Source organism: Ambystoma mexicanum, chromosome 2q (assembly GCF_040938575.1).
Source record: "Ambystoma mexicanum isolate Mex_15411 chromosome 2q, UKY_AmexF1_1, whole genome shotgun sequence".
Classification (NCBI taxonomy): Eukaryota; Metazoa; Chordata; class Amphibia; order Caudata; family Ambystomatidae; genus Ambystoma; species Ambystoma mexicanum.
Genome location: NC_090924.1, coordinates 1,037,209,390 through 1,037,233,976, shown reverse-complemented (window position 1 = coordinate 1,037,233,976; position 24,587 = coordinate 1,037,209,390). Strand labels below are relative to the sequence as shown.

The 24,587-nt window shown below is 44.7% G+C and overlaps 1 protein-coding gene across 1 annotated transcript in view; it reads right to left on the bottom strand.

Moving 5' to 3' along the window:
* The window catches only part of OLAH (oleoyl-ACP hydrolase), a 545,979-nt gene that overhangs the window by 426,674 nt on the left and 94,718 nt on the right, over window positions 1–24,587 (bottom strand). The window contains exon 2 of the mRNA XM_069648395.1: window positions 23,658–23,792. Within this exon, the coding sequence (XP_069504496.1) occupies window positions 23,658–23,792 (135 nt within the window). The remainder of the gene's footprint in view (window positions 1–23,657; window positions 23,793–24,587) is intronic.

The window sequence follows — 24,587 nt, the reverse complement described above, 5'->3', positions numbered from 1 at the left end:
TGTCTTGCAATCATACAGTGATAACTGCTAGTCACTCATGTGAAACTTCCAACAGGATGGCTCTTTTCATGTGGTAACATTACATATACTTATATTCCAGCTAATATTTCTGGAGGTCCATGTGCTTTGACTCGATTAGGACTAATGAGGTTTCCTTTACACTCAGCAATAACGCGAGGTAAAAGGTCCACTTTTGAATTTGTAGGGTTATCTCCCGACTGTGATTCAGATGTACATTTGCTATCAGAAGCTTTCGTAGGTTTCAGAGACCGGTTCCTGTGCCACCTGGCTACGGAAGATAAATATCCAAAGGGTGGAATTGTTATGCTTGATTTATGCTTGATTCAAAATGGCGCAGGCGCGCAATGCATTCTGGGAGCGCTCGGAGCCATGTTGGATATTTACTTCATACCGCAGTGAAAGGCTGCACACATTTTGCTGAAGTGTTAGATTCACAGTGCTGAGACAAACATGCTTTTCCAAACCTGGTATGCGGTCAAGATCATTTCTGCTGGGAAAGCTAACGTTGTTATTGCTTGCTACTGTTCCCAGTGGAGCGTGTTTTTAGAGCAGTAAGGCCCTGCGTTCCTTGGGGGGGGGGGTAGCTCTCGATTGACCCGGCTGGCAACCGACAGCTGTTCCTTAACTGCGCAAGTGCAATTTCCAGAATGTTCGAGAATTAACTCCCCTTTGTGGAGTGTGTATATATGCGGAGGCCGGGAGGGGGTCAGGTGAGACTTCTGCCGGAGAAGGACGCTCCGTCCGGCCTTCCCGTGAGTTGTGGTGCTCTCAACCTGGCTGTCCCCGGGGTCTCCCAGCTGCTTCTGGACGAGATGAGGACTTCTATTACGCTCACGGTGATGTATTTCCTTTGGACTTCTTTACTTCTTCTGTGATCTATGACCTTACTATTTGTATGAGTTACTTCTATGTACTTGTAAGCTTTGAATAAATAGCCGTAAAGAGCTGATTTATCTTCTAAGAGTGCGTGGTTGTGAGTTATTGTGTCTGTTTTTTTTTTGGGTTCAAAGTACTTGCTCAATAATTGCATTGATGATTTATGGTTGTTTCGTGCACTTTTTGGAGAAGAGCAGTACAGATGGGAACTGAAATAGGAGGACTGATTGTTTGCTCCTAGAAAAAAAATGGAAAAAAACCACATCCCCTATATATTTGGCATCAGTAGATCTGTCGCTTGCCTTTAATAAAGTGGACAGGGTGAGAATTTGGACAAAACTAGCCCAAATGGGGCTGCCGTCTCATCTATTGACAGTCCTCATTAACCTCCATGCAGATTCAGCAATTCAGGTGAGATTAAAAATGTCTGGCGATCTTTCCAAAATAATCCAAACTAATAATGGTCTTAGACAAGGGTGTTTATTTGCCCAAACTCTCTTCAATCTCTACAATACAGATGCTAATGTCCCCCTTACAACCTTTTCTTTGGTTTCTCCGAAGATAGAGGGGACTAAAATATGCTGGAACGCCTATGCCGATGACCTGCTTTTGATCGATAATACCCTTGTGGGTTGTCAGCGAAAACTTATGGTACTATCAATATACGCGCAAGAAAATGCATTGGTGATAAAAGAAAAGAAGTCGGTCGTTATATCTTTAACCACCAGGAAGAGAATTGCAAAATACAAATGGCGAATAAATACATGTCATTTAGTAAAAGTAAGATCACTGTGCAATTTGGGATTCCCTATATTTGGGAGTATTTCGATACATTCTTACTGGAATTTCTATTTGGAGAAAACAGATAAGCTCATTCTCCAAATGAGGAAGATCTCCGGCAAATACTGTAAATTCTCTATCACTCCCCTGATTAGGTTCTATAAATTGAAAGTTGTACCTAAACTAACATACGGCCTGGAAATTTTACTGTCTGAAACATCTCGTTTGGTACAAAAAATGGAATCTAAGATCTGGCGGAAAATTATTTTTTACCTGCCCCAGAGTGTTTCTATATCCGCAATTCGCTATGAATTGGGCCTTCTCTCACTAAATATGAGAGTGAAATGGAAAAAATTGGCCCTATATCGGAACCTAATAGCATCTAAAAACAACTCCCTTTACACACTACTGGGAGATAGACTGAGAAGGGGAATTAGTGAATCAGTATGGATGTTGAAACTACAGAAAGATTGTGTAGATCTCCTCAATACCATCGATGTTTCACATGAAATGTTATTTGTTAATCCAATGGGCGTGAAAAAACGGCTGCAATGGTTTGACTGGGCCGCCACCACCGAAAAGGTGGCTGCCTCTAAGATCTATAAACAACTGGTCGCAGAGGGGAAAGAGCTAGGTATGTTGAAATTTACAGATCCTATAAGGGGAGCAATCTATCTACGCTTTCATTTCAATGTGCTCCCTACTGGGGAACTTCGAGATTAGATCTGCCACGGGCCAAAAAATCTCCTGTCGCTTTTGTCACTGCGCTTATACGACCGAATCACTTGAACATCTTCTTTTACACTGCGCAACAATAGTCCAACAGAGATTAAATGTGTTTGGAAAATGTGTTCATGACCCCTCCAGGGTTCATACTGAATCACTATGGTGGTACATGTTACATGGAAAGTCAAACACACTAAAGCTAGCTGTGGTTACCTTTTTAGTAGAAGTGTGTGGTTTGGCAACCTTCGAAAGAACAAACTAGTACTGTAAAGAATTTATGTTAGAGTTCTAAGTATTTCTTGAAGACAGATATGGGCCTCTCTCCCTCATGTTCTATCAATATGCATAAGTTTTGAAATATGGGAAACACTGTAGAGGGACTCTAAAACGAAATTATATCTGTAAAGCAATGGACTAATATATACTGTGTATTATGTCTGATGATTTTTATATTTGGAATAATGTTGCAATTGTTTCCTTTTTAATACTGTGAAAATTTTACTGTAAATTTTGTAAAGGTTTAATATGTATAAACCGGATACAAATAAAAAAAAAATAATGTTTGTTTTATTATTTTGGCCGATTTTAACTCCGAATGTTTAGATCCTAAGTGGTATCAACTGGGATCTCTAAGGTTTCTCTCCCAATCTGCTAGAGCTCGTGGGTTGGTACTACATGCCTCTTTGGATGGTCTGGACCTGGTTCCTTTGAATGGTCATTTTCAGGACGATGTCCCGCCGTGCTATATCTGGTCAAGTGCTCAATCAAGATCCATTTTAGACTTTGTATCCTCCTCCCTCCTCCCATTTATTGATTATTTTAGTGTGGAATCCGACAATGCCAGCTTTCACTTGCGTGTTAGGGCTGGTTTTGGGGGCCTGTTTTCTGATGCAGTGGAAATTAATCCTCATAACCATGTAGTTATATGGAAACCCAAATATGTACACAGATTTAACGCTAGTATTGATGTAGATTTTGTGGGGTGTCTCTTTGTAGAGTTGTGTCCTCGTTCATTCTCGCCCCAACCTATCTGTTCTTATACCAGCCTCGAATCCAGGCCCGGCTCCAGCAGGGGGTCAGGGGGGCCAGGCCCCCCCAGAGCCAACATCTGCCCCCCCCCTCCCTAGAAAGGAGACCATGTCAGTGGTGTTATACACCACTGGTAACCGAGGGAGTGGGGGTGGATATCACTCTTAACATTCAGCAGCAACCTCAGAGACATCATTCTGAGAGGCTGACTTGCAGGAGGCCTTGTGCAGGATTTGTTATCTTGCCCTAGGCAATGATTTATGCCCCACGCCATGAAATTACAAATGACCAGGGATATGGGGGCCATTCACACCTCTAAGTGAGGTAGCACACTTATTCAAGAAGGCTGCCTACAAATATTTTCTCAAACCTAAAATCACAATTTTGGTTTCTGTAATTTCAAGTATGTTTATTTTTTGTGGTAATATAGTGGTTTTTCACATCATGCTTAATAAAATGGTTAACTATATCAAACAATAAATGACAGGTAAAGTTGCTTGAACACAGATTTCTGCATAAGGTGCGTCAACTGACTGGGGGCCCTTACAAATGACATTCAAAGTATATATTCTGCTGCATTAACTACTTGAGTATAAGTGAAAAGATAAGGTTGGTAGTAACAAAAATGTAATTCTGGGGGGGAGAGAGTACAATCAAAAAGTGATACATGCAAGGCTTTGAATTAAACATTATCACTACCATTGCTCTGCGCAAAATTCCATGCCATAATTCTGTAGTATGTCAGTGCAATTAGAGAAGGCGACAAGCCATTAGCAAATGACTTTTGGTGCTGCCACCAAAAGGAGCAGTTCAATCTCAATTGCTAGGCCGTGTTCCATCTGGACTGGAACACAAGCAACCATATGAATGTTTAGGCCCTGTGGTCTAGCAGTTTGGGAAGGGCTTCTGACATTAGTGACAGAGTCATGGCTGATATGCAAATGGTATGGAAGGCTGGCCAGAGCAATGACAGTGGTACTAATTGATTCAGAGACTTTTTACCTATTAGGTGCAACCAGAACACATGCTGTGGAACACAGATAGGATGGCAATAAAATGTGAGGAGAAACACACATCCTATGGGTGTGTTTGGTCATTTACCCACCTAATGACTAGATGTGGCTATGTCAATGCCTCACCACCAAAAACCTAACCTTTCTAGAACTCTTTGAGCAAGCTCCATCACAAAGTCACACCAAACGTCTTGCTGTATAGGGCCTGCCACTGTTATATCTAAGCATTCTTTTGAGTGTTTAATTACCTCTATAATGAGCTGCTGGTGCAATAACATTCTCTTAATGTTTGTCTTCAGCCAGTTGATTTTATAAGCAATATATATGTCAATGGCTCTGTGACTTGCACTGAAGTCCTGTCTTAAACAGGCAATCATAAAGCCAGCAGTTTTGGCTTGCGCATAGGTGTTAGCAGACATTTGCCAAGCAATGCCATCATATGCGCAGTTATGGCACCATTTTCCAGCTGTTCCCATTTTATGGCCAGGTGGTACCCTTAAGGCAGTGCCTGGCAAATGCCTATCCATCCCTAATCAAAAGCCCAAGACGTTAGCTTTGCCAATGCATTTTGGCTTCCGTTTGTCTCCCTCAGTGAATGTGTATATGCCCAGATGTGGGTGTCTTGCTTGCTACGACTAGGGAATCAAGCTGCAGCTCATTTGATTTGACTCCATCTTTCTTCTTTTCCCATTTCGATTATGGCACTAGCGTATTTGGCGCTAAAGATCAGTCTTTTTTGATTTAGTGCCTCGCACTCCATAATTACACGATAGAGTGTTTCGGTTTTCCCTATTATCTGACAGAATCTGCAGTCACTACTTGCACTTTATTTTGGCTCCATTTCCCCAACACTTCTCTTGTTGGCAGTAGGTTTAGTCTGAATCTCAGGAACATGTCTCTGATTTTTCGATCCGGATATAATTTTAAGTAATTTGGCATTTTAAGTATATTTGGAATATATCTTTGTTTGGAAGGCTAGTCTACTCTGACAGAACGTTTCATGATTCAAACTGATAAGTACTGACTTGATAACCTCATTCTATTTGAATAACTTTACAGAGTTTGCATGCAAACAGAATATGTCATGTGTGTTGTGGGATTTGTTTGGAAAAAATGATGTCAATCCTGGGTGCTGGGTGTTTAGGCAGTGCCGGAAATGAAAGATGAACACTCGTATAATAACAAAAAAGAGCGTTTTCTATAAACGTTGTGTTGCGGTCAAAGTATAAAATGTGTACATCTTTTATAACTAAAGAGCAGTATTTAGATATTTTCTAAAGAGTGCAATCAGAGGTGGATTTAACATTTGGACACATGCCAATGCCCCCCTACTGCTCTACTCTCTCCCCTCAAATACAAACAGCCAGGGCTGATCAGGCCCTACCAGTGAGATCCTATCTTTTTAACGTATCTCAGAGGAAGATTTACAAAAGGTAGTGATTAGAGATAAGAAAAGGTAAAAAGGCAGTGACCATTGCTATGCCACTTTAAAACAAAATTATATAGGATTTTAAGAAGCTATTTAAGTGTGATTGTTGGGTGATTAGTAAGTAAGGGGATACAGAACAAGCTCTGTGAAACAATAACCTTGTCATGCATTTCATTTCACTTTGCGGCTGTATAAGATTGTTTCTAAGTTCTCCTTAATTTCTATGCTGGAGCTTGTAGGCATCCATTCAGGATGGGGAAAATAAAGCTACAGTCATAGAGGATCATGTTCCAGGTCAAGCGGAGTGGAAGAAGTGGCGCTAAATGAATGTAGCTTCACCTTTTATGAGCTGCAGGATTTTGTATGATTTGACAGGTGAAGTTGGAGAGCAGATCGGACTTAACAAGTTCCCCCTGCCAAATTCAATTGGAAGTCCACCAGCATGTATTTTTACGTTGGTGGAAAACCAATAGGTTCTTATGGGACTTGCCGACCTTTACACCTGAAAAAAGCGTGAGAGTCCTTAGGAACCATTTTGGATGGCTCCGCCAATCGTTAAGTCAAGTAATTTACACTTTTCCAGACACGTAGTGGTAAAGTAAATAGCAAACGCGATTTTCGCCTGTGTTTTACTCTTTACTTTTCTAGTACTTGCTGGAAAAGATGAAAATTAATGAATGGCCCCTTTTGCAAAAATGGGCAAGCAGGAGAATTCTGATCTGTGCAATTTAGGATACAAAACAAAATCCCCCCCTTAATCTTTTCATCAACATGTTTCTACAATGATGAATAGATAGTCAGGTTGGTTTATCATGTGACCTGTGCATTTTTTTAAAGTAATCTGTATACAATTTAGTATTATTTTAGTTATTCAAAGCCAAACACACATTTTTACCAACTTGAGCTTGGAAAATGTGTGGTCACGTATCTAAATTTCAGGCTAGGCTCAAATTATGGCTTTGCCATTTCACCAAAATGTGTGATCGTGGGCATATTTTTTTATTTCACTATGCCTTACCTGTTAAAATTAGGTGCCCCTAGAACTGATTCAGTTTGCATTATAAGCTATTCCAAAAATCCTAACTCGTGGTTTAATAGATGGGCAGCACAGGCATTAGGGCACACACACATCTAACTTTGAAAATATCCGGGCCACATTTATTGAACACAATTGTGTCAGTCAATAGCAAATCAAAGTAAACACATCAAACGAAGAATCATCATGGACAATTCCATATTGTAAGCAGTATGTAAACACTATGTACCAGACAATGATGTACAGGGGCACCCCCCACAAGGAGTAATACCAGGAGGCCGCAAACCCCTCAACCTGCACTGTCTGCCTCCTGATGCAGCCCTTACAGCCCTAGCATTCCCTTGCACTCTCAACGTAATTAAAATGTGCTGCACAAATGCAACAACATTTTTTTTTGTTTGTTTCAAATGTAGTTTTGGACACGAACCATTGATGGGAGACATTCAGAATGGGACTACTGTATGGGTTCAGTTGGAAAGAAGGGGGGGAAGGAGATTGTGGAATGGGTGCATGAAGAAAGGTTTGTATACATGTGTACGTTATTGGAGGATATGTTATTGTGCTCAAAATATTGTTAAGATCAACAAGACTACCTGTATTGAATGGGCATGGTATATTCTGTTCTTGAAATGTAAAGAAGTTAGAATTTTTAAAAAATGTTGTAGGAATCAAAATCTCCTAGCCCTTGCTTCAGTATCCTGGGTGGGGGTTTATCTTTCACAACAAGACCACAAGCATCTCCTCCGGGGCCTGCTGGGAGTAGCCACAGTGCGCAAGAAGGTATTGTTGGGCGGACACCATCTGAGATGGTAAAAAGACTGGGGGCCTCACTGCTCCGTCCTCTCAGAGGAGGAGGAGGAGGAGGAGGAGGAGGACGACGACGACGAGGAGGAGGCATCACCCTCAATTCTCCCAAGCCAGTCCAGGAAAGGCATGCTGGGTGCTGGTGTGAATAGGTGGGAGGAGAGGTAAATGAAAACGGTGGTTAGGGCAGCTAAAGTAAGGCGACTGGACGGTGAAAGGTTAAGGAGGATCAGATGTAACAGAAAGGGGAGAGCAGATGGAAAGGGAAGATAGGTAGATTGATGTTGCAACAGTATTTTCCTTGCTTCTCTTTTGAAGACATTTTCTGCTGGATCTGGATCTGTGAAATCAGGATCAACACCAGCACTTTGTTGAGGGTACACCTAGACCCACACCCATTGGAATATGGGCCCCCCTGATCAAAACCCAGGCCCACCCAGATAAAATTTCATGGAGCCGGGCCTGCTCGAATCTCACAAGGGAACGTTGTTAAGTGACATCTAGACATGTGTACAACATGGAAATCCGTGAAAGGAAGAGAAGGTTGAGGGGGGAGATTAGAGAAACCTTAAAAATGGGTATAAATGTGGCACACACTATTGCCAGGCTTAGTTTATCATATAGGAATTGGGTAAAGGGTCACTGAGCCTTGCTTCTCCAAGCTCATGTGGACAAGATGCTTAGAGTATTGTCTTCTCGACAGACGTCCAACCTTTGGAGACTTATCCAAAGGGGCGAGCGGGTGCAACTGTCACTACAGCAACAGACTATTTTATGTAATCAGTGGGAGGCTTACTTTAGTAGTTTGTATACTTTTGAAGACTCCATAGAGGGGTGGATAACTACTCTAAAGGAGTTGTTTTTGGTGAAGATGTCTGGGCCCTATTTGACAACGATCTAGCGGGAATTCCAACAGCGATCAAGAGGGCCAGGTCCTCCAACATCCCTGGGCCTGATGGCTTATCCAACTTAACGCTTAAATCAGACACACTCTTGTGGGCAGCTGTCTTATTACAGCTGTTCCGCAATGTGGTATGGCAGACTCTGTGTCCGGATACGTGGAGAGAGGCCATTTTTATAGTAATATATAAAAAGGGGGACAGAGCAAAGCCAATGAATTATCGCCCCATCTCACTTTTGGATGTCGTACAAAATCTTACGTGGCTTTTTACTCCATGCCTTGGAAAGATGGGCTACTTTGGCCAGTAAAATGGACTGTTGTCAGTTTGGCTTTCGTAAGGGGCGAGTACTGCCCTTAAATGCACGATTTTGCAGTTCCTGAAAAGCCAGGAGTTTCAAACAAAAAGGTCAATTAACCTCTCCTTTCTTGACATATCTAAAGCTTTTGATTGCGTGGATCGCAACTAGCGATGGGGAATGCTGAGGTGTGGGGCTGCCGTAAGGCCTTAGTTTCCATGTTGGTATTTTTTTTTTTTTTTTAACCACCTTTATTTTCATTTTTTAACTTAAGACAATAGTTGGGCTTTCGTCACCACATATGTAAAGAACATTGTTATCAACATGGACCTTTTATTCAACTCCCTTGAACTTTCCATGTTGGTATTTTTACACAAAGATCTGAAGATCACGGTCAAATTGGATGAGCGAGTTGGCTATTCAAGGTGGACCTCTGCTGACCATGGGCTGAGACAGGGTTGCGTTTTAGCCCCTTTTCTTTTCAATTTGTATATCTTGGGAATCAGGGCTGCATTGGAGGGGCCAGGGGTTAATCCTCTGAGGTTGGACCAGGTTGTTCTCCAATATCTTCTCTACGTAGATGACCTGGTCTTAATTGACTATACGGCAGTCGGTTTACAGAAGACTGTTTTGCGGGCTCAGAATTTCTTCAGGGAATTGGGCCTTCCGATAAATGTCACAAAATCCAAGATCTTGATCTTTAACCATAGAAAGATCTTAGCAGGGAGGTCTAATTTTGGATGGCACATTGATGGAACCAGACTACAAGTGGTGTCTGAATTTATGTATTTGGACGTTACCATTAGATCTAAACAATCTTTGTGGCTGGTGACTGATGAATTCAGAATAGGTGCTATCTCAGCGGCAGCCCAACTCAGTGTACTCGACAGAAAATATAGTCGTTTTTCAATGTTACCTGTCTTAAAATTGTATGACCAGGTGACTGTCCCAAAATTATCGTATGGGGCAGAGGTGAAGGACCTCTTGACTGGGCCAAGCAGGAGGCTTTTGTGTGGAAACGATTTCTAAAGCATCTGGGTGCCACCCCCCCCCCCCCCCCGGTAAAGCATATTTTTGGTATTATGTCACCGAGCACGAGGGTTGACTGGAGAAGAGTACTTCTCCTTCACTCAATACCATTTCCTCCAGTATTTACCCTGTTTGTTCAATGTAACACATTGTTTAAACAGGGCAATTGTGTCGTTCTTGAAAATCAGGCCAATTCAGTGTTGTCGATGATGGCTGACACATTTATTTCTCTATAGGAGTTGGAGCGGAATCCAGGCAAGGTGAAGAAGTTACTTTACAAGGCCGATTGGTTAAAGAATAGGGAGAATCTCTGCTCCTATAAAATATTTGACAATTTTTCTATGGATATCAAGCCTCGGAATGTCCTGCAGAAATATTTATCCCTGCATGCCTCACAGCACCTTAGAACTCTTTGGTTGGGCATCAAGTTAAATCTTCTTCCTACTAGCAATGTCATAGATGGTCGATCTGGAGCGCCTCTAATAGATTGTCAATGTCGTTGCTGTAATCTAAATGTGAAGACCTTGAAGCACATTATTTATTGTTCAATGTTATCTACCCACCGGGCAGAGATTTTTAAACTCTATTTTACAATTCACCCACTTTTAACTTGGGAAGACTTGTGGTGGAATTTATTAAATAATCCAAACGATAGGCTAATTACTGTAATGAATTTATTGAAACTGTTTTCAACATTGTATGATAATTTGTGTTAGACATGTTTTCTATCTTGTATTCTGATTGTCTACATGTGTGTAAAGTTTGTTTTAACTAAATCACACAATAAATACAAATAAATAAAAAAGATCAGCAAGAGCAGGGGCGAGAGAGGAGATGTTGCCCTTGATGGTTCTGAAAGAGCATGGGGCAACCTGCTTAGAGGAGACCTTAATGGAGTTGACAACTGTGGTGACTTCTTTGGGGAAGACAGGAGCAAAGGAGAAGGGGGAAGTGTGATAGGTAGGAGTGGGCAAAAGGGGGAAGGAGTACGTGGCAAGGCTGTTCAGTATGTCCCGGGTTTCAGAGGAGAATCCATTGCACAGGTCCTTGGAAGGAGTAGGGTCAGAGGAAACTGCTGACGGTTTGGCAAGTTCCCTGCAGATTTTGAAGAGTTCAGCCGTGTTGTTAGATGCCTTGCACACTCATGCCTGAATTTGGGCTCTTTTTTGGCACGCATGGAGCGTCTGTAGTGTCTCTGGATCAGGCGGCAGGCCAGTTTGTACAAGGGTGAGCCTGAATTGTGCAACTTCCGTTCAGCAACCCTGCACTTGCGTTTTAGGTCTGCAAGTTCTGAGTCGTCCCAGGTGTTACGCTTAGAGGCAGGCTTCAGGTGGATCCTCATGACTGGGGCAAGGATGTCAAGGGTGTTGGTAATGGATCATCAAAGAGGTCCTTTTTTTCTCCAAACTTTATTTATTGTTGCACAAGGTAAGCACATACAAAAATTAAGAAGAAACATTTCAGAAAATAAATTGCACACAAATTACTTTGCTTCCGCTTCTGAGTTTTCAATTTCTGCTTTGTCTGCTAGATATTGTTTGTACCTGGCCCATATATTTCTGGGTCTGGAAGAGGGCAACACTGAGTCTATATATAGCTCCTCTGTATCATTTGTATATAGCATATCACTGTCCCAATCTGCCTTAGTTGGCGGGTTTACATTTTTCCACTTCATAAGTATCGCTCTTTTAGCCATTAACAGGCCAAGATTTAGCAATGTTCGTCAAGTCTGATTCATTTTACCAGTCGCACCCAACAAGCACAGGTTGGTCCGCCATTTCATCCAAAACTGCACAAACCTCTGTCCAGTAATCTCTCAACTTTATGCATGCCCAGAGCATATGGTATATATTTGCATTCTCAGCACTACACCTCGGGCACGTTCCCGATAAGGCGGGATAGATTAATTTAAGCCTAACTGGGGTGTAATGAGTCCGGTGTACTATTTTATAATGTATTATTTTGTACCTGGCGTTGCATGATATTTGTTTGGTCAATTCACAGATCTGGGACCATTCATGTCTGCTATTTGTTGCCCCAGGTCCTGTTCCCACCTGCTCCTGGCCGTGTGATTTCCTACTGTGCGCGTTTGCATTATAACTTTATACAGTGCAGAGGCTGTTATTTTCTGTGACCCCCTGTGAACATATAGCCAAGCACCATGTTTATCTCTGGTTCATTAGGGAAGGTGGGGCATACATTTTGTATTGCAGTTTTCACACGCATATATTGTAGCTTATATTTGTTCGTGTTTCCCACTATATCTTTAATGTCTTCCCATTGCACAAAGAGCTTCTCAGAAAATAACTGTCCCCACTGGGCGATACCTCTACAACTCCCATGCAAAGCCACCTCCCCATCTAGGGTGAACGGTGTTTGGGGGTCTCCCCATAGCGGCATACTCGGGTGGTATAACCTGTCCGTCCCATATAGGTCTGCTATTTTGGCCCAAGCCATGATTGTTACCTTCGTGGGGTCTATGGAGTTGTGGTGCTTGGGGGTAGGTCTAGTCATCTTGTGTAAGGTTATGGTTGCCTCTCGTTCCCTCATACCAGGCGGGGGTGATCCCGGGAATGTTGAAGATTGTGGCCCATTGGGCTGCGTAATGCGCCTGTGCTGTCAAGTAGTAAAGCTCCAAGTCAAGTGCCATCAGACCTCCCCTTGCAGATGTATTAGTCAATGTCCTCCAGCTCAGTCTAGGATGCCCACCCCACACAAATGATACACACACACTTTTCATTTTAGCAAACAGGGCGCGACCCGGCCAAACCGGGACTGTGTTGAACAGGTAGAAATGTTTCGGTAATATCATTTTGACTAGGGCTATTCTTCCAATCATGGAGATGAGGAGAGCATTCCAGCGTTTCAACTTAGCACATAGGGTGTCAGCTACGCGCTATAGTTTAGGGCCCGGGATAGTTGATCTGTTCTAGCAATGTATGCCCCTAGATATAATATATGCATTGGCCTCCAGATGAGACCATGTAGGTCTTTAGGTACTACTGTATTTTTTGCGAGCGGGAAAATCTCGGACTTGTTATGGTTAAGTCTTGGGCCAGAGTATTTGCCAAATTTTTTGACTTCTTCAAGTACCTTGCACAACGTTCGATCTGGATTCCATAGATATAGCAAAATATCATCGGTATAGAGTGTAATAATTTGTAGTCTGCCCTCGATCCATAACCCGTATGAACTGTATCGTGACCTGAGGATATCGGCTAGGGCTCTATCACCAGAGCAAACAACAGGGGTGATAATGGGCAGCCCTGTCTGGTACCTCCGAGTAACTAATATATCTGTCAAGGTGCCGTTGACTCTTATCTTGGCGTAAGGGTGCGCATATAATACTTGCATCCATTTTATAATATTGGGGCCAAACCCATAATTTCTTATTACACCAAATAGGAAGCGCCAGAAGACTGTATCGAATGCTTTTTGTTTATCAAGAGATACCCCTATACTTTAAGCCTCTAGGGCCATTTTAGCTAGAATGTTGTGGCACCTCCTTATGTTTGTGGCTGTGGATCTGCCCATAATAAACCCAGTTTGGTCTTAATGTACCATATGGGGCATCAGCGGTGTTAATCGAGTTGCTAGTATTTTTGAAAAGATCTTCGCATCAGTATTTATTAGTGACAGCGGTCTATACGAGCCGCACTCCTCTGGGGGTTTCCCCGGTTTAAGCAATAGTGTAATCACCGCTTCTCTGGTAGTTTCTGGCAGTTCCCCTTTGTTTAAGGCTTCCACCCAGACGGCATGCAATCTGGGTACCAAAAGGGGGCTGAATTCTTTATAGAATTCCGCCCCCAGGCCATCTGTCCGAGGTGCTTTCCCATTGGGTAAAGTTTTTATAGCCTCCGTTCTCTGCCTCAGTTATCGGACTTTCTAGTGACTCTCTAGTGGTGTCCGCTATTAACGTCGTGGGTATTTGGGAGAGATATTGGTCTATCTCTTCCTCCGTGATGTGGCATTGCGGGGAGTATAGTTTCTTATAGAATTCATAGAACGTCTCTAACTTTATTGTTGTCCGCGGTAACTGTGCCATCTGCTAATTTTATACATGGTATGGTTGTAGGGCCTCTTTCACCTCTTATTGTTCTGGCCAATAACCGCCCTGGATGTTCACTCTCCCCGTATCTATGTGCCGTCGCTGGCTTGTCGAAGTATCGGATCTCTTGGTCTGCCGCTTCTTTGTATTCATCTAGTTTAAGCTTAATCTCTGAGCTCAGCTGAGATGGTGTGTGCGTGTAGGGATTGTAAGGAGGACATTTGTGCTTCTAAGCGCGCTAGTCTACCTCTAGATATCTTTGAGAACTCTGCTTTCTGTGGATATTGAGCTGCCTCGTATGCAGACTTTAAATGCCTGCCACAATATTGCCTGACTAGAAACCGAGTTCTCATTTATGTCAAAGTATTCCTGTATTTGTTTGGTCAGTGCAGTTTTGTAGATCAGGTTTTGTAGGGCCGCATGTTTAAATTTCCATGGTGGTCTGTTTATCGTGATGTCGGGAATACGCAGTGTTGTATTGGTGAGTGATCGGAGTATGTCCTGGGATAAATGTGTGCACCATCAACCCATGCCAAAGCTACGTTGTCCACCAGCCATAAATCTATTCTAGAGTGCATATTGTGTACTGTGGAGTAATATGTATATTCCCTTTTTGAGGGATTTAATGTTCTCCACACATCTTTTATATTTAGATCAGTCATATGTGTGAGCATCTGTTGCGCTGCCTTGGAGAATGCTCTTGGTTGTGTTGAGGTGCAATCTAGATGAATATCGAGGACAGTGTTAAAATCTCCTCCAATTATCAAACAGGACGTGGGGTAGGATGCCAGTTTTTCAAATAGTGTGGAATAAAACTCTGAGTCGTCGATATTTGGACCATATACATTAAGTAGGACTATCTCCTTGTCGTAGAGGGTACCATGGAGTAGTACATATCTACCCTGGGGGGGGGTCGCATTCAGAAGTAGTACAGGTGAATGGGAGGGTCTTATGAATTAGAGTCGCCGCCCCTCTAGCCCGTTTGGAGTACTTTGTGTAGTATTGGTGAGTCCCCCAATTCGGCACCAGTTCCCTTTCGTGGTGAGGCCCTATGTGCGTTTCTTGCAGTAAAATTATTTTGGGGCTCTGCCTGTTGATATATGCTATTATCTGTCTTTTCTTAACTCGGGACCCTAGGCCTCGTACGTTCCAGCTCAGAATTTTTATATTATCCGTGTCTTGTTCAGCCATTATCTAGGACATGGTCATGATCATATGCACGATGGTTTATTCCCAGTGTGTGCTCAGGAACCTTAGTGCTTAGTACCTTTGTGTTTTTTGTTTTAGGTTTTCCCGTTCCATAACTAAATCCCAACAACCCCTGTCTGGCCCCTCCCACCTCCCTCATAGTTCCCCAAACTTCAACTATGCCCTTCAAGCTCCCCCTCCCCACCCATCAACATTTTGTGCACCTGCTACAGGGGGAACTGTGGCGACTTCAAGTGCCCATGCCATATTCACTTCTTTACAGTATTCCTAGTTCAACATGTTGCTCTCACTAATATTGACACATGCAGGGATATGCCCAACATCATGATTCGTACAATAAGTCATGGTTTCCCCTTATGTGGGCTCCCAAGGGGGCCTCTGCTTTCATGAGTCTTTTCTTTATTGCGTCCGTGCTTTCTATTATATGCTTTCGATGTTTCAGGAATATCTCTCGCTTATAGGTTGTACGGGTGGAGCAGGAATATGCGTTTCCACGAAGTTCACCGCCTCTTCTGGGAATGTGAAAAAATATACTTTGTTCTGATGCTGTATTTTCAGTCTCGCCGGGTAAAGCATTGCATATTGTACTTGACGTTCCCAAAGCAGTTTCTTGACTCCTGTAAATAGTTTCCTTTCTTGTTGTACAGCTAATGTGAAATCCGGAAAGATGCGTATTATGTTGGCTTCCCATCTTAATTCTTGTTTTCCTCTGGTAGTTTTCAAATTAGGTCTCTGTCTCTGTAGTTTATCACTTGTGCTATTATAGGCCCAGGGTATGCGCCAGGTTTGGGCTTTGGGGCGAGTGACCTATGAGCCCGTTCCACGATGAACACTGTCGACCATCCAGGGTCTCCCATGAGATTACGTAGGAGATCTTCCACTGCCTTTTCCATAGACCCTTTCAGTGCTTCCTCTGGAACTCCGATAATGCGGATGTTGTTCCGCCTGGATCTAGCCTCCAGATCTTCGCATTTGGCTTTCACTGTTGCAAGCTCTATTGCCATTGTGGACACTGTGTTCTTCCGAGTCTCCAGTGCATCCTCCGTACCAGATATCCTCGTCTCCGCTTCTGTCATTCGTGACGTTGTTTTGTCAAGTTGTGCTTTAATGGAGGCAACATTCGCTGTTATTCCGTCAAGCTTATCGTTGAGGGAAGAGAAGCCCTGTTGCATGGCCTGAAAGACAGCCTGAGGGTCCATCATTGGTGGTGGAGCAGCCAGCTGCCCCCATAGGGGCGACTCCTCGGCCATTGCTAGCTCTGTTTCTTTCCTTACCGCTGTTGTGTATTTTTCAATGGCTCCTTGTGCCTTCTTAGGGCCAAAGCCTTTGGGCATCGTTTCCTTCCTCTCCCTTCCCCGGAACGAGGCGGACCCTGGGGGAGGGGGGGGGGGGGCCCGGCAATCCTCTTTCGTGTTACCTATGCCTTGGGGGCAAAAGTGGTGGACCAAGCCATCTTGCGGGGGTCTCGGATTGCTGTCTGGGCTGGTGTTATGCACCTGCGTTTGTCTGTTGTGCCCGTGGTTCGAAAATCGGTTATCCGCTGCCCTTTCTTGTGGGAAGCCTCTATCTCGTGTATTGGCTTACTGTACTTATTGTAGGGTCTCGGGGATAGATTTATTGTTGGTAAGGTGCGTTTCCCCTGTAGTCGTTGCTGGTAGCCGCATGTGCTAATATGTTTCGGTGCTGCCTCTCATGCACCCTTTCCCCCACGACCAGCCCTCTAGCCTGCCCAGTTGGCATGAATTTCATATCTTTGTTCCAAGGTAAGTCCAATGCAAGTGTCCTCTGCTAAATTCGGCGCCTGGGGTTCCCTGGGATCTCCTCTATTGGGGTTGCGTGGCCAGGGGATTCTCTGTGATGCCTGCGCGCTTCCCCCCAGCTTGCTATGTTCAGTATTCTGGGCAGCATTGGCACTTTTCAGCTCATGTCATAGTTCGAATCGCGCTGCGTGGAATACGGATTGGGCAGGCGGGCCTGGGCCGATGCAGGCAGGAAGGGGTGCTGCCCAGTAGGGAGGCTCCTATAGCTGGTTCCGGGGGAATGCAGAGCTTTCTATCTCACTCCCCCCCCCAGCGTCACTTGCCTCCGATCGTGGCAGGGAAGCTAGTCCCTGCCCCGGGGCGCAGTCTAATCACATGCCTCTCCCTCCGGTGCCTCCGAGTGTCCGCTGGGGCCTACCAAGTGTTTGTTATATTGGGCGCTGCTCCCAGGGGGGGGCTAGTGGATTGTGGTTATGCACCTACCTTGACGGCACAAGTATCCGTCCTCAGGGAAAGCCGCTCCCCCCAGGCGACAACAGTGATGGTTCTGGGGGGGTCCGCAGGCGCTCAATGGCCTCCGGAGCGCCCGCGATCCTCCCCAGGCGCAGCTGGGCCTTTCGTCCTTTGTTGCCGCTGGTGCTGGTTGGCGCAGGGCTCCTCCTCTCCACCTGCGGCGTGTCTCAGGCTTGTCTCCCTTGCAGCGCGTGGGATTTTGTGTTCGCCACCGGGCCGGCGTCCCTCGAGTTTCCGCTCCCAAACTCTGCCCGGCAGTCCTACGGGCATCACTGCACGTTTCCCGTTGATTTTGCGGTGAACCGGAATCTGGCTATGGATATTTAGGCATTACGGCCCTTGTCCTCGCCAGAGCTTACACAAGAGCGGCCATTTCCTCTTGTGCGCAACAGCACCCCCCCAGCAAGGAGGTCCTTAAAACCATCTGGAAAAAACTGATGCATGGCAATCAGATTGTGTTGGTATTAGGTGTGGTACACTTTGGGGAAGTTATTTCTCAAATACTTTATGTGTTTAGATAATCTTGACTGAATGTATTGATGTAGAAACTGTTTTAATGGAGAAGAAATTAAACTTGAGGCACACATTAAGAGATTTGCTTTAGTATTGTAAAATCAACTAAATGATATGCAAATGTTAATTTAAATCTATTTGGTGAAAGGTGTGATTTAAAAAAAAAACACCAAATAAACAAATGAATATATACATTTAAACCAACTACATGTGATGAGCGCCAATGGCAGTGTAAGGCTCAAGTTTAATTATGCGTTACAGTGTTAAATGTAGCAAGAATCTTTCACCATGTTTTCAGAACGCAATTCAAAATTATCTATATACACTGGCTCACAGTAGCCTATGACATGGGCCACAATCCTCCTCTGCAACCTTTTCTGAAAATATTCCCATCTGAAAATGAGGTTGGTCGTCTATTAATGTGATGCTCAATAGCACTGGAGTCAAAGGTAGACAAAGATATGCAAACTTCATCGAACAAACATTATGTAAACGCTTGGTCTGTCCCATATTAAGCTTTGCAAATGTTGTCATGAGCTTTTTGTTCTCACACAGCAGCTGCTCTGTACCAAATGAGAAGCTAAAGTAGTGCCACATCATGGGGAAAACCCAACTCAGCCGGACTGTCACTGCATTTTTCCCAAATACTTCGGTGAACTTTGGTATTGTATGGACAAGATACAGGTCACAGGTAATAGAATGCTGAAAGATTGTGGAAGGAAATGCAGAATAATGCAGTCTACATTTTTCTTCACACACGAAACATGGTCACACCCAAGTATTTCACCTTACCATTAGGGTCGGGATAGTCCATACAGTTCCAGATCATTCATTGCATCTCAGTGGCATTGATTAAATAGCCAGTCACTAAGCAAAATGCCTAAAAAAAATCATGCAGATTGACTGAATGGAGGTAGGAATTTCAACATTGTCTGCATACTAGGCCCATTTAATTACCTGTCCATTATTGTGGAGAAGGGTTTGATCCTCCCTTCCTCCACATCTCCACGCTATGTGGGAATGGCTCAATAAAAACTGCAACAAGCAACAGAGAGAGGGGGCAACCCAGCCTGGCCCTGCTACCAATTCTAATGGTACTAAAATGTTCACTTCTCTTCTCAAACTAACTACCAAAGACAATTTTTGATAGCAGGCCAGAATGCTTCGCAAAAATAATCCACTTCCCATCCTTTGGAAGACTTTCACTGCATCAATAAAGTTACAATAGAGACTCACCCCCCCTGCCTCTCCTGCAGCATCACCAGGACAGGGACCCCAGTAAATGAGCCGAATATGGTTTGTACTCTCAGTGGCATTTCCATTTGGCTTCAAGCCATGTTGATCCTCTGTGGATATTAGAGATCCCCTTCATCAACCATATTGTAAGACATATTGAAAACACCTTGCTATCAGCATTTATTAATGAAAATTAACAATATGAAGATGTTCGTTTTAAGGTCTTGCCGCTTGAGAAATTATTTGTGTTGTTTCTTTCCATGAAAGATTGAACATTACCCTGAACCTCAATCTCCCACTCAAAGTGGCCATAAAACCAAACAAAATAGATCTCCTATATGGTTTAATTTTGCCAACACTAAACACTTCCTCCTGCCTTTAGGAAAGGCAGTAACTTCATGCTGTTGAAGGCAATCATTTTCACCACTTCTAAGGCCCATGCCTGCTCCCTGTCCGCCTCCGGAATGCTAACTGGGGTCCTCCCTGCACCTTCGCCACAATGATGCTGCCACCTCACTCCTCTAAGAAATCCAGACTGCCTTGACTTTGCCTCCTCCAGAACTATGGGTTTGTTCCCTCCTTATGGACTCACTCCTACCACCTTTGACTATCACTGTTCTTTCTGCTCGTTACTCCCATTGATGCGCAGTGCTACCTAAAACCCTTTGCTAACATCTGAATCCAAGATTAAAAAGTAAAATCTTGCTGTTTTGGCTATCTGCTCAAAAGTCCAATCTTGCCGTTTTTTGCTTTGTGCTAAAAAGTCAAATCTTGCTGCCCATTGTGAAATTCTCTGTATTTTGCTTGTATACTGATGTGTCTCTGTAACTTGCCAGCCCAGTGACCTCAACACTCTCTTTTGTCCCACACCTACCTGCCTAAGGCCCCCAGTTTCTCCATCCTCTCCTCACTACCACTCCAATGGCGCTTTTTGTTTCTCCTATCTTTTCCAACTGCTTTTCCATTGACTATCCTCATCCTCCTCCTCCTCCTCGTCATCCTCCTCCTCCTCCTCCTCCTCCTCCGGGCGGGTGTACCTCTGATCTGTACCCCTCCCCGGAAGGTCTTTAAGGCTGGCAACCTTCTTCATATTGCCACTCGTAACTCTCGCTCTGCTGTCAAACACTCCTCTGTCATCTGCCACCTCCTTGAAGAACTAGGCCTTGATGTCCTTGGTTTTATTGAGACTTGGTTCAGGGCCGGCTCTGTCACAAGCTTTGACACTCTCCTCCCTGATGGCTACAAGAAGATCCTCTCCACACCCAGATCCTCCCGGTCTGGCGGGGTGAGGAAGGGAGTAGCCCTGATCTTTCCCGAGTGGATTCCTGCCTTGCCTCTATCATTCTCACTCAGACCTACTCCTCTTTTGAATGCCCTGTCTGTAGGCATTCTCTCTCGCCTACCCATTCTCTTACAGTGGCTACCATCTAACGGTTTCTTGGTCAAATCACCTAATTTCTCTCTGAGTGGGCGGACCTCTCCTCCTCCCTTCTGGCCTCTAATACTCAACTCCTCCTCCTCAGGGACCTCAATATACATTTAGACTCTCCTTGTTCCTCCTCTGCACTCTTCTGTGACCTCTGCGACTCCCTCTCCCTGTCCATCCTCCCCTCTGGCCCGACTCACTCGGCAGGGCACACACTCGATGTCTTGATCTCCTCTGACCTCCCCCTCTCCATCCCTCTGACCACTCCTCTCTCCTGGAGCGATCACTCCCTCCTCTCCTCTCATCTCATCTCATCTCATCTTCTTCCCCCCAAGCCAAGCCTACCCAAACAACGCCATCTACCTTCTCAGACATCCGGCCCATGAAGCGTGTGTCAGTTGAGGCTTTTGCAGCCACTTTCTCACCCTCCCCCCAGACCTCCACCTCTGGCTTTCTCACATCCTGACACAGCCTGTCTCTGCTCTACTCTTCAATTCATGATACCCTTGATGCTCTTGCCCCTGTCATGCGGATCTGTTTAAAGTCCAAAGCCAAGTGCAATTCCTGGTATGACTCTGACCTAGCTACACTTAAATGCAAGTGTAGGGCGGCTGAGAGGGAATGGAGGGCTTCCTGTTTATCCTCTGACAAACTGGCCGGTCACCTGCTACAAAAGGCAATACCGACTCTCTGTCCTCATAAAGAAGAGTCCACATTCAAGCTTAAGTCTCTGCGGCATCTGACAACTTGGCCGAACTCTTCAAAATATGCAAGGAGCTGGCCAACCCTCCTGCAGTCTCTACCCCTCCTGTTGCCTCCCAGGCTTTTTGCAATGCCCTTGCCTCTCACTTTATTTAAAAAACCCAGGACATCCTGTCCACCCTCTCTACCCCACTTCTCCTCTCCCCTCGTGCCTGCTGACCTTTCTTTAGCCACCCCCCCCCCCACCATCCTTCTTGTTCTTTCCCCTTTTCTCTGCTGACGAGGTCGCTAGACAAGTCCTATCTATGAAAGCCTTGTCAAAACTGTTCCTCTGAAAACCATCAAGGACCACATTGACACCCTCGCTGAGACCCTTGCTGATTTTGCAACCATTCCTTTGCCACAGGATCCTTCCCCTCCCCTCTGAAGCACTTCCTTGTGCATCCTCTTCTCCAAAAACCCACAGCTGATCCTTCTTGTCCATCTAACTATTGCCCAATTTCCATTACTTCCTTTCTGGGCAAACTCCTGGAAAAGTTGGCCATCTCTCAGCTTAACCTTCAGTCCAATTCTGCTGGCTGTCTCCATGACCACCAGTCTGGCTTCAGAGCTGCCAGAAGCACGGAAACTTCCTGAACATCCGTGAAGATCTGCTCTCCAACTGACTAACATTCCCTCTGCCCTCATCCTCCTCGATCTCTCTTCTGCCTTCGACACGGTCAACCATACCATCCTGATCAACCGTCTCCGTGAAAACCTGGGTACCACTGATCAGGCTCTGGCCTGGCTGACTGCTTTCCTCTTTGATCGACCCTCCCAGGTCCACCTTGGGTCCTTCCTATCATCTATCTTCCTCTCTACCTGTGGTGCTCCCCAGGGGTCTAACCTCTCGCCCTGGCTTTTCAACCAATACCTGGCAACTCTTGCCCATTGCATTGCTATTTTCTGCTCAAATTTCCAGTGCTACGCTGATGACGATTCTCATCTCCGATTGCTTAACTGCCATTCAAGATTGGTGTGCCGCCAATGACCTTTGTCTGAATGCCAGCAAGACGGAGATCCTCCTCATTGACACACCTTCACCACCCTTTCCCCCCACTCTCTGGCCGGCTTTCCTTGGCCCTCCTCCTACCCCCACCTGCGAGGCTATGAACCTCAGAGTCATCTTTAACTGCACCCTTTCCTTCTCCGCCCACATCTCTGAGGTCTCTATAAAGTCAAACTTCCTACCGCACCTCCTCAGAGGTACTCTGCCTTTCCTCTCCTTCCCCCAGAAGCTCATGTTCTGGTTCTCTCTCTAACAGCCTCTTTCTAAATCTACCCGCCTCTACTCTCCGCCCTCTGCAACTAATCCAGAGCGAGACTTGTCCTTGGCCTCAAGCCCTGGGACCGTATCTCTCCAGCTCTGAAATCTCTCCATTGGCTCCCAGTGAATGCAAGGATTACATTCAAAACCCTCTGCATTGTCCACAAGGCTTTCTGGGGCCTGGGTCCTAAATACCTTCAGCTATCCCCCGCAAATAACTCCACTCTCGAGCTCTTCGCTCCTCTACCTCTAACTCCCTCAGGGTCGTTTTTCAAAGAAACAAGCTGGCGGTAGATCTCTGTCTTTGGCTGGGGCCTCCCTCTGGAACAGCCTCCCTGTCGCACTAAAACTTGAGAACCATCTCTGGTTTCCGGAAGCACCTCAAGACCTTCCTCTTTTCTTCTGCCTTCACTCCCCCTTTCCCCTGCTGATCTGTCCTCTCTCAGCACTGTGCACCTGCCCCCCCCCTTCTGTCCTCCGGGCGCAGGTACCTGCTCACCCTCCTGCACAGCCTCCGGCCCCCCCCCCTTGCACTGGGGTCTGTATCTGTACCCATATAGCCCCCCCACCGCCTTTTTCTTCTTGCACTTATCAGACCTACCCAGTCTGCGGCCTTAAACCTGGCACTTGTAAATTGCTGGCTGCACTGCCGCATTATTTATTTATATTTATCTGTTTCTCCTCTGCTTCGTATCTTTACACTTCTTCCCCCTTCCATGCACTTTTACCCTCCCCCTCTCCCATGCACTTGCACATTCTCAATGTCACTGGGCCTAGTAAGATCGCTGTTTTGTTCTCCCCAGTTCCCCTCCCTTGCCTTCTCGCGCTCTGAAACACTTGTCTACGAGTGCGATAGAAATAAAATATCAATATCAATCACACCTTGCTGTACACAATACAATATGAAAGGTTGAAAGTTAATACTTGGTCAATCCTGATCTGGGACAGGTGCTGAAGTCCCAAACAATCTACTAGCCAGTGAAGTTTGAAAAAACGGAACTCACCTTCAATTGAACTGTCAAACAACTTTCCCCATTGTGCGTAATGTAGCGAGCCTCCTCCAGCCCATGGGAAACAGATAAGTCTCGAAACCGCGTCAGGCCTTCGGTAAAAACAGTTCACCAGCTTCTCCATCCTTCCTGCAAAACAAGTACTTTTATTACTTTGCTGCATAAGTCTTCTACAGTCCAATTTATTTTAAAGATGGGAATGTTAATTGTCCAGAGCGCAGTGATTTGATTTAACGTTAGCAGAACCGTTCCCCTCAAGCGATGCATTTTGATGCCGGACAAAGTTGTACAAAGTTTTTAATATTAAACAATGAAAAGTAATGTACTGAAAAGACAGGCAGAAATGACAAAGCAGAAGTTCATCAGAAGGAGAGGGGAAAAACACAAAGCATTGGCAATGTTCTCTGCAATGTGTTTAGGCCATTGAGCGAATAAGAAAGAACTTGAATCCCTGTCATGACTTTTTCAGTATATATGAAAACTAAAGAAAATGTGAAACTGCAAAAACAGTAACAAGGTTGTGTTACATTAATCAACAAAATGGAAGCACGAACTGCACCAATAAAGAAGCATCATTGACCCCTCTTTAGTAGCAGTTTAATAATCTCAGAAAGATTGTTCAGGACTCCTAAAATAAGAAACCCCTGCCTTATTAGAAGTATTATGGCATCCCAGGAGGAACTGAGAGATCAGGCATTAAATCTTTCATAAATACGCTCTTGGAAAAAGCATTTGTGAACTAGCAGATTGATGATATCTCTGGTATGATATCAATGTATCAACCTCTGGAAAAGATCTCCCGTATATAAAATAAAATTCATGCACAGACAAAATCTGACATCAGCCAAGAGATGTCTGAACGTTGGTGGAAACTAAAACAATGCATAATGAGTTGGGGCACAAGTATTTTTGTAAAACCAACAC